General features: G+C 35.2%; 1 protein-coding gene across 1 annotated transcript; it reads right to left on the reverse strand.

The window, feature by feature from the left end:
* Positions 1-2472: 2472 nt before the first annotated feature.
* On the reverse strand, positions 2473-9069 carry LOC112501603 (nucleoid-associated protein At4g30620, chloroplastic-like). The gene is made up of 8 exons (XM_025105274.1): positions 8889-9069; positions 7381-7523; positions 5691-5791; positions 5478-5517; positions 4116-4187; positions 3678-3734; positions 3460-3600; positions 2473-2651 (listed from the first exon to the last, which is right to left on the reverse strand). The coding sequence occupies exons 1-7, from the start codon at positions 8995-8997 to the stop codon at positions 3523-3525; spliced, it is 600 nt and encodes a 199-aa protein (XP_024961042.1). The 5' UTR covers positions 8998-9069; the 3' UTR covers positions 2473-2651; positions 3460-3522.
* Positions 9070-10738: the final 1669 nt, after the last annotated feature.

The raw sequence follows: 10738 nt of genomic DNA on the forward strand, positions 1-10738 counted from the left end.
TGTACCAAAGTATCAACCCGACCAACCCGTACGGGTTGGGTTGCACTTTGGTTTGGGTTGGGTTGGGTTAAGGTTTTTCAAACCGCAAGCATTGAGTTGAGTTGTTTAAATGTCTTCAACCCGATCAACTCAACCCATGAGCACCCCTACATGAGGGTATGCTTTAAAGTTCAAACTTCTTAGAACCAATTTAATTTTAAACAAATATTAAATAAATTAAAAAAATTAATAATGATACTAGTATTTAACTGGGTCCAAAATTTAAAATTTGAATCTATATCTCTAAAAAATGGATCGCAACAGATGACAATTTTTTTCTTCTCAGAATTATGTTGTTGAGTTGGCCTCAGATCAGGCAACTCGTGGCCCAAACCATTGCTTGCCATATCGTCTTTAACCAAGGCGAAAAAGAATTGTCCCTTTGAAGCTTTAAGAGCTCCTCTGTCGTGTTTCCGGGGTCAATATCAGAATCAAATCTCGTATCATCTTTATATTCTTGCACCTCACGATATGATGACACTCTTCTTGAGTGTTATTTACACTTCGTTAACGAGTCTTTTTATTCCCTTTTAGTGTGTGATTTTCCATTATGTATTCGTGTTTCCTCTTTTTATTTATTTTCATTTGTAGTTGTTGAGGATAAAAGTTTGTATTTTGATTAGTGTATGTGTTGTTCTTGGAGCTGGTACACTATTGTGGCCACAACGTCACGACTATGGCGAAGAGCTGCACCAAAAGATTTCCGTGCATACTGTTATTTCCAATTGGGTTAAACGGGGAGAATGCAGGAGCCTTACTCAACTCTGTGATATTCACGAATAAGGAGGAGAAATGGACAAGAAAGACGAAGACAAATTAGAGGAAGAAAACACCATGAGAGGTCCCTTTCTCTCTTAAGTCACTTTCTCCTCTCGAGTCTCTTTCAAAGTTGAACGTGGATTAATAGCCGAGAAACATCATTTTGCTCTTGCATTTTCCTCCGGCTAGTTGTAATTTTATTTTCCGCATTTCCATTTCCGTTCACCACTGCTGTTAGCTAACCCCCCCCCCCCCTTCCGGGGTGTGTATATAAAGCAAACCCGAGAGGTCAAAAGGTAACACTTGGGTGTTACCACTTTTTGCAAACCCTTTGGTTTGTTCATTCGAGTTGAAGCTTTAACTCAACATGGACAAGCTGATCACTTATATATGTTAATATTATATATTTGACCTAGAGATGACTGGATTCAAAATACGGTTTGAATGATGTAAGGAGGTTTGAGAAAATCTTCAATAATCACATAGGGATATGGGTTTTTGCATAATCGTACTAAGATTCAGATTTTGGTCGAGTTGGTGTGTCATAGAGATATGCGCATCTCTCAATACTGACGGAGCTAAGATCTTCAAGATCTATTTAGTAAAGTTGGCAAACCAAAGTTAGTAATTGTGAAAACTTTGTGATAAAACCGTAACCACCACCCATCCAACGTAGCTTTGAGAGGAAATCGTGTGGGGTTATTTTGTAACCGATTTTATCTGCCATTTAAGTTATTATTATACTCTTGGGGAAAACTTACATCCATACCCGCTTTTTATTACTTGTTATTTTTAATCCCCACTATTCTCTCAACAACAACCAATTGTAATAAAATCTAACTTTACACCGAAAGTTCGTGAAAATCTTTGATTCTTAGTAAGACCAGTCCCTGTGGATATGATTTTTGATACCTCAACCATTATATTACTTGTAAGCGAACTCAATAATTGTTGTATACTTGCACCACTATTAATAAATAATCTTTTATGATTCAGGTCCACAAGTAATTTCTATGTACATTTTTTTATTTTTTTAAAATTTTGGATTTCTTTTTACTGAGAAATTGCATGAACATTACATTCTCGGTTTAACAATAAAATCTGTAAATTGGTCCCAACACCTGTCCAACCTATATCTATTTTACAGATTTGGTCCCTCACTTGCAGAGGTAGTGATATTTTAGTGATTTTAGAAGAAAAATGACTAAAAGATGAAACCACAAGGACTATTTTAATTAATTTCCCTGTATATGGTTGAATTTGAAAAGAAAAATAGCGAGTTTTATAAAAAAAAATGTGATGGTATTTATACTCGAACAAAATCGATGGTTTACATGACATTGTATTACTAAATCAAACAAATCTAATACATCTCCGCTTGTATGCAGACATGTTCTCTATTATAGAATTGAGCATCCTCCGCTACTAGTCGCTAAAACCTAGGTTTGATACCCAAAACCTCTTGGCAAACCTATATGTGCCTGATTGGTTTGAGCTTGGGCTCTAAAAGTCAAAAGTGTCTACAGGTCCAAGTTCAAATCTAAGGAGGAATAAAAATCCCCTTGTGGCCACGAATGTCTAAATGCGATGACTTCAAGCTATCTGCAAAGCAGGTGGTCATCGTGGGATTAGTCAGTTCGCATAACGGGTTGGATTTCCAGGTTAATAAAAAAATTTAAAAGAAATTGATGATTTATAGAATTAAATAATCATTTTTTGCAACATAAATTAACAACAAACAACAGCTCAAGAGAGAAACAGTGGGGAGAAAGGCAGTTTTCATTCCTTCCCAATTCTAAACATTCATGGTTGGTCCCTGTGAACTTGTTTTATCTTGAAACCTGATAAGAAACCTACAGAAAGAAAGAAACATAAGGGGTTGTTTGGTAGCTACTGAATGGTTTTGTGCAGAATCATTAAGTGGTCAGAATGATTAAGAGGCTCTCATGATAATTGATATAGTGCAAAATGAAATATAATTGTTTGGTAATTGTTTACAATGAAATTAAGGCTCTTAATGGTTATGGAAGCCTAAGATACAAAATCATTCAGAGGGTTTTAAAACCATTAAGAGGCAGACTTTTTTTTTGCTAAACAAGTCAGAGGGTTTTAGAACCATTAAGAGGCAGACTTTTTTTTTTGCTAAACAAGATTCACCTCTTAACGATTCAGAGATTGCCTCTTAATGGAACTATTAAGAGGTAAACAAACAACTGTGTTACTCTGGAATCAAAGAAAAAGAAACCCGAGTGCGATTTCTTCTACGATGGTATAAATCATACAAATTACAACACTCTTTTCATTCGAAGATGATCTACAGGTGAAACGAGCTTGAATCATCTATATTGCGTTATAAACCCATTAGAGATACTGCTTATTGATGCATAATCTCTTAAACTTCAAGTTTACAAATTTACCATGATATATGTTTACTTCCTAAAGCTCCAGGTTGGAACTTCATAAAAACTAACTAATACAAACGTTTACATAAATAAGCGTTGTGCGCTACTAACACCTCAGAAACTCCATCAAATTTCGAATTTTCTTTTTTAAGTGGTTTTCAATTATCTATGCTCATAACATAATGACTATATTTCACTGTTACTTTTTTAGCAAAACGGACAAGAGTGATTATTACGAGTCAAGGGGTTAAAAGTGGACCTTTTAGAACAGTCGGTCTACAAAACTGCTTCTTTTGGAGGATGAGTGTGAAAGAGGCATGGATCATTGCTTGAACTGGTCACCCAGGCCTTGTGGCATTCCTAAGCTCTGTGCGAGATCACCCATCCGTGCTTTCATGGCCTAAAAGTGCCAAAAAGGTGAAAGTTGTAAGGAAGACAGTTTAAGAGGCGATATTATACCGTTATTGTTGTAAGAACCTGAACACTTTTTTGATGGGCATCTCTATAAGCTTCAGTAATCAGAAGTGAGAGTTTCTGCAAGAAATTAATGATTTATATAAGATGTCAAGAAATTATTTCATTACTAACTCCATAAGAAAATAATAAATTCAATGGCTGATAGTCTAATTTTAGTCAAATATTTAGAATCATAAAGTACCCTCCAATAATGATAAACAAAGTATTGTTACCAAACCAAACGAGCACAGTATATCCCACCCGAAGTTGGGGTAGGGTTGAGATGTAGGTAGACATGTCCTCTACCCCAAATAGTAGAGCAGTCATTTATGTGACAAACAAAATATTGTTGACTGCTACTAACTAATATATTTGTATGGACCGATTTAGAGATGGATTCTGCAACATATTTGACAAAATGAACATCTCAAATATAAAGTTATAAAAATTAATACTCACTTCCGGCCCCAACTCCATTGCAGCTTCAGTAATCTCTGTTCTTACAGGTTGCTGATTCCCAGACAGCGTGACCTAAGCAAGCATTTTTAGATATAACACATTAATTTATCAAAGCTCGTCATGGTGATCAAGCCGGAGTTTTACCGGAAAAATCAATCAGTAGCATGTTTTTGGATAAAGGGAACGGAAACCCAATTCTGCTTTGAAACCAAGAAATATGAAAAAACCAAAAATCCCCCCAGATGGTAAACTATCTTTGAATGGTCATAATCGTCCACACTGCAACACTCACAAGATCAGTTGTGGTGCAGTCTCTGGTTTTCATGAATCTTCACAACACCAAATCACCCATCAAAATGCTTCCAAACTAAAAATACTCAAACCCAAGCCAGGCCACTGTTATTCCATTTCAAACTACCAAGTCTTAGGGTCAAACATCAAACAGGTAAACAATATTACAAACTAACTGATTGATTCAGTCAGAATGCAAAGCAAATCAACCACATCATAACAATACAGTTTGGGTTTGTATAGCATATAAAATAACATGTATAGTATAGATATAACTATATTATAAAGCATCTAACAAAAACTCTTAAACGCCATTTTTTATGCATAAAGTACTGTTTATTGATGCATATTACTTAAAATTCAAAATTACAAAGTAGATTGTGCGTAAGTACAACTTATTGAAGCTCCATGTTTGAATTCGTGTAACTGTAGATAAACATTATCAAATACAGGATAATTATCTCATTTTAAATAGAAAAAATCTAAAATATAATTGGGATAATCATTGAGTTCTAACATAATACTTAATTATTATCTTTATAAAAAAATTATATTATTAAACTAAAAATAAATTACTTCATTATTAAGCCTAAGTTAAATTATAATACAAAGTTGAATTAAAGAAATTACACAAAAAAACGAGAACTTTTAAATAGTTAATTTGATACTAATATTGATACAATTTTTTCAAATTTTTGTGATATCTTCAAATTTATATTGTATTCAAAAATAAAAGCATTATCGTTTTCTCAAAACCACATAAAACTATATTACATTGATAGAGACAAAGAATAAAACGAAACATTAAAATTGAGATGTATCTCACTGCATTGTGCGAGTACCCTTCTAGTTTTTTATAAACATAAATGTTTCAACTAATAAGCAAGGTTATGACTAAATGTTGCCTTTAAGGACCAAAAATACAAGATAAATCGACAAGAGACCAAATGTAATAGTTAACTAATACTTGAGTGACCACTTCTATAATCCACTCTAATTTCTGTGTGGCATAATAGCCAATCTCAAAAACCATGTGAAGATAAACCAAGAGAATATAAAAAAACTACTTACCTTTACTAGCTCCCCTTCACAATAACCATCAAACTCGGCTCTGCAAAGCAAAAAAGCCAATGTAAAGCATTTGCATCAAACACAACAGCCCAAATGCAAATACAAGAACAAATGATGATTAAAAAAAAAAACAAATCTTCATCATTTATACGCCTTCAAAAGATGAAAAAAACACAAACTTTTAAATCATTACAAAAAATGAAGTATACATACACCGCAAGTTCTTTTTGCACACGCACTGCCTCAACCTGGACAACCATTTGTGCCTTCTTTACCGTCTCGTACAGATTTTGCATGTTTCCAAAAACCCCTGCCTAAATTCAAAATCAACATGAAATATAATCGGTTTTGATCCACATTTCATAATTTGACCCTACTATGCACGTACAGGCACAGAAGACAATAAAGCTAACTGTGCCTAAAAGGCGAGCCGGACAACCATAGAGTGCGGCTTCCTTTCAGAACTATATTCTATAGCTACTTTCTCATGTTTCAATGTTTATCTTTCCTTATCTTGTTTTTTCCTAGGGACATGCATACTTGTAATGCAGTAAGACAGTGGAAAATGTAAAAATCTAGCCCATGCCTTTCAAAAGATGAAGCAAACCGTTATTCTACTTAAAAGAGTTATGAGTTGTGGAACATCGAAAAAAGGATGGATTAAGGAAGTTAACCAACGTAGGTGCAACATGTAAACATTAGGAGTTTGCTATCCTTGGAAGAGATGGAGCAGACTAGTCTTTGGTGAATTCCTTCTATTGATAGACTTCACAGGTAACAACCCTCTTTCATTTAACAGCTTGAAGAATATGTCATCAGCATCTCACTTGGTCTCATTTTCACGGGAATAGCTAGACACATAGAACTAGCTCACAAGGCCTAACACATGCCTTCCTCATTTATCTTGTTCTGGAACATGCCATGTGAAAATACATAGGCCAAGTTCAAACCCCTTGAGAATAAAAGGCTTGTTGGAGTTGTTATATCATCATCAGACAGAATCCACCATAAAAGAAAACCTGTATCGCATATATTCTTTTTGGGTGTGTGGTTGCTATTTTACATAAGGCGAACTAGGGGGCCACCGGTTCATATGTGACTAGAAGAACCCATAAGACTCGATGAGTAACTAGATATACAAATTACATGTCTTAGTTTCTATGATCAAGCTCGACGAACAAACCCATTCCCAGAAAAACAATTAATTGAAGTTCAATTATGTTAGAAACTGATGTTTACTAAAACACGAGGTAAGGAAAAAAACATAGCAGAGATAACCTTCTATGAAGAAAAGTACAAGCGAGTTCAAATAAATGTGTTGTTTTCAATAACTTTTTGGTGGGCAATGTACTATTACCATATAGATGAGGGTAAAAGAACGTACTCTTTCCATCTCAACAAAATGCAATGTTTGAATAGGCAAATAGTTTATAAATGCATTTGACTATTAATCAAACAACCACAATACCCCTCAACAGTGACATAGTAGTGGAATCTTGCAAACCAAAATTTATCAATAATTTTTATTTTTACTAATGGACAAAGTATTGAACTGGAACTTTGCTAAAAAGAGACTGTTACATCTATTTTTGGATGATCGATAAGCTGTTGCACTTCATTCGGGACGGAGGGAATATTTGTTATTCTTATTACGCGAGGAAATTTCCATTGAATCTTAAATCAACAGCATTAAACTTGGCTGCTAACAACTCAAAAGTAAGAAACTAGGGATCAAGAAGCACCTACTAATGAAGTAGAAAGTGAATCGAAGCAAAATATCTATACAATAAACTCCCACAAATTTAGAAGATAGAAGCTGCCATGTTGATATCAGTAAGGTGTATAATCTTGATTAAGAAAAGCTAGGACGTCCTACACATGCAGCAAAATGTCAAAATTTTACCTTTCCATCATCCTTGTCATTATCTTTCTTTCCTCCAAATAGGGCGAATACCCGAAGAGATCGGCGGTTATCAACAAGCTTCCGATGACCAGACTGAGATAGGGTCTTCATACCAACTGAATTTGGTTTTAGACTTAATTTTTCTGCAAAAATAGCAAGAAGAAACAAGTTTTCACGTTATTCTTGGGGGTCAGGACATGAAAGCAAATGCTTGCGAATTGCGAGAAAGATATCTTCTAACAGTTTTGTCATCATCATGATTTCTTGAACAAAGATTTTCATCATGATTTCTTGACACAAAATAAAATAAAAGTAATAGTGTCTAATGACTGTTGCAGGTATATTGTACAACACATCAACAAAATAGAAACATGTTCAGAATTGTAGTGTCTAGTGACAGTTACATTTGTTTAAAGGAATGGACAAATAATGGAAATCATTGGTGGTTTAGGAACCCTGCAAACAATATCTCATCCTTACAAAAAATTTATCACCAAGACGCCAACCTAACAACATCATTGATTTACAAGCTATTAGGGCATGAATTCAAACAGGATATATATACTCAGCAGCTAACAGATTGTTGTTTCAAGAGAAGGGAAATAGAGAAACAAACAAGATAGGCACTTGTAAGAGAAACCAGGCAACCCAATTGATGGGGATAGATAACAATGCAAATATAACTATTAGCTTCAGCACAAGAATATATGCCCCTCCTATCTGTTCATTGCACTCTTGACTAAGCACTATATTTCTTTTCCCTTTAGAAGGCCTCTAAATGTTGCATCATTTTGTATATGAGTGAGACACTTACATGAAACAAACATATAAGCCCTTCCTCATATGGCTTAACTAAATCCACCATGATCTACTAGGATGGTCCTTATGTGAGAACCAAATTCATCGTTCATAATTGAAGACCATCCACCCAAACCATCAATAACCACAGGTGATTACTATTGTTATGCAGTTACACAGTTATATTTATAAAATTGTGTGAAGTTAAGGGACATGCGACTGCAATGTGTTTGACTGGCGACACCATTGTTAAAAGTAGAAGGATTCATGATAAACAAAAACCTTTTGTATAAAGATGTAAGATTATGAATTAGCTTTACCGAATTCAGAAGCCAGTTCATATACTCCCTCTGTTTCAAAAAAAGCCTAATTTGACTTTCTATATGAAATTCACTTAATTTAGCTCAAAATCGACAATTTATCAGAAAGAATACAACAGATTGTGACACTAATTCAGTATCGAAAATGGAAAGAACAAAAATACACCAACATTAAATTTAGGAAGCAATAGCTTTCGCAATTCAAAGTTCAAATCAGGCCGCTTTACGTCAAAAATCAGCAACCAAATTGCAATGACAGATAGTTGTAAAATTCATAGAGTTGCAAAACCCCGTCTACTAAAGATCAACAAAACATCCTTTTCATGATAATCCCACTCATGGGGTTTAATTAACTCTAAAGAGAGAGAGAGAGAGAGAGAGAGAGATTACGGGAAGAGGAGGAAGATGATGATGATAACGTAACGAACATCTTTCGATCACATGATGCCCCGCCATTAAAGTTGGAAACCTGAGCTGTAAAAGCACTCGCCGACGCCATTTCTGAGAGTAATACGAGGGTTTTCGGAACGGAAGGATAGAGAGGAGTTTGTTTCAAGGATATTTTCTTCTGTTCGTTGTAAGTAAAGTTACCGTCTGTCACTTTTATTGAACTACGGACCAATAGGAATGGGCGGTCACAAACTCACAAACTTCCAAGTAAATTACAGAGTTAGTCCTCGATATTTCTTGGTTTGGAAGTTTTAGTCCATTAGTTTCAATTGTTCAAGTCTCGTACTCAAATACTTAACTAATAACAATTTGGTCCGTGATTTTAACTACGCCTAAATCAAGACATTAAGGAGTCGTTTAACAAACGTTTATCCGCCAAATGCTTATCAGGTCACTTATCTTATCGAATGAACATGATAAAGACCAATAATCTTACCCGGTAATCAAAAAAAATTATTTCATACGATGTTGTTTTGATTAACTAAAATCTTACTCAGTAAGGCAATCGAGAGTATTGTCTCTTACCAGTAAGCGTTTGGTTAAACAACCCCTAAGTGTCATCACGTGAAGAGTAAGCTCACGCCTTCCACTGTAACCATAAGGCAGTCAGGCCAAAGGGTTATGACCAATGTCTTGAGATCTGACCTTTTTTTTTTGTTTCAAGTAAAGTATTGTGGGTTTTTGTAATACTGATTTAACTATATATTTATGCATTGACTTTAATCAGAAGTGCCCAATATTGACATAAGTATTTAGGGTTTTATTGTGCAAATTGTTTGCATTTGGAACGAGTATACAGAGGCTAATTATGTGTTTGAGGGTGGTAACACAGTTGATGTTATTGTATCCTTTCCTTATGTATAAATGCTTTTTAAGGGATGTATGTAAGCAAACTAATGTAACTGATGTTGTAAACATCTGATTACCATAAACTGAATCTGTGTATGTGGATTCACCGATAAAGACACTAATAACCTTGGCAAGGTGTGTCTACAAGATCATAACTGATGTATGTTCAGCAAACACATCTGAAATGTGTCATATGAAGATCTGATGGCATAAAAAGATAAATCAGATATCAAATGAGTAGTTTATTATATGGTCACAATAATATGGTGGTCTGAGCATAATTGTATGGTGCATGAGACATGAGGAGACAAGATGAGACAAAACTCATTATCTCGCATTTGGCGCAATACAGGACAGGACAACAATTTACTGTCTCATGTTTGGTGCGACATGAGACACAGAGACAGACTGGGACTAGGTGGGATAAGATGAGACAAAAAATATTTGTCTTGTTCCACCAAAATAGATGGAATAAGATGAGACAAGAATGAGACATAAACTACAAAAAAAAAACTAATTTACACTCATTTGATATGATTCTAATATGATATTTGCTTTAATGGTCACTGTCGCACATTGTCGCCACCACCACTACCACCTTTGGCCACCTCCACAACCAGGTCCACTTCTACCATCAATACGTTGGCCACAAACTACCTACTCCACTATTGTTGGTCGCTACCACCACCATTGCCCGCTATCTTTACATCATCTACAGTCATAGTCGTCCATGAGCCAACATCGCCTTTACCCCCACCACCATTGTCGTTGCAACAACCTCTACTATGTATATTGCCCACCATCTTTACATCTTCCATAGTCACCGTTTTGTTCACCACCACCACGATCGACTACAACTACACACCACCGCCTCTACCTCCACTCCTGCCTACCACCACTATTGTCCACCATTATTACATCCTCCACATTCACCGTCATCC

This window comes from Cynara cardunculus, unplaced genomic scaffold (genome assembly GCF_001531365.2).
Source record: "Cynara cardunculus var. scolymus isolate 2C unplaced genomic scaffold, CcrdV1 Un_Scaffold_311, whole genome shotgun sequence".
NCBI lineage: Eukaryota > Viridiplantae > Streptophyta > Magnoliopsida > Asterales > Asteraceae > Cynara > Cynara cardunculus.

Excerpts from the sequence above, each read along its gene's own strand:
- LOC112501603 (XM_025105274.1), bottom strand. The coding sequence starts at position 8,997 with ATGGCGTCGGCGAGTGCTTTTACAGCTCAGGTTTCCAACTTTAATGGC. Across the intron at positions 5,518-5,690 it reads GTGCAAAAAGAACTTGCGGT|AGCCGAGTTTGATGGTTATT; the intron begins GTATGTATACTT and ends TTTGCTTTGCAG. Across the intron at positions 4,188-5,477 it reads GTGAAGGGGAGCTAGTAAAG|GTCACGCTGTCTGGGAATCA; the intron begins GTAAGTAGTTTT and ends ATGCTTGCTTAG.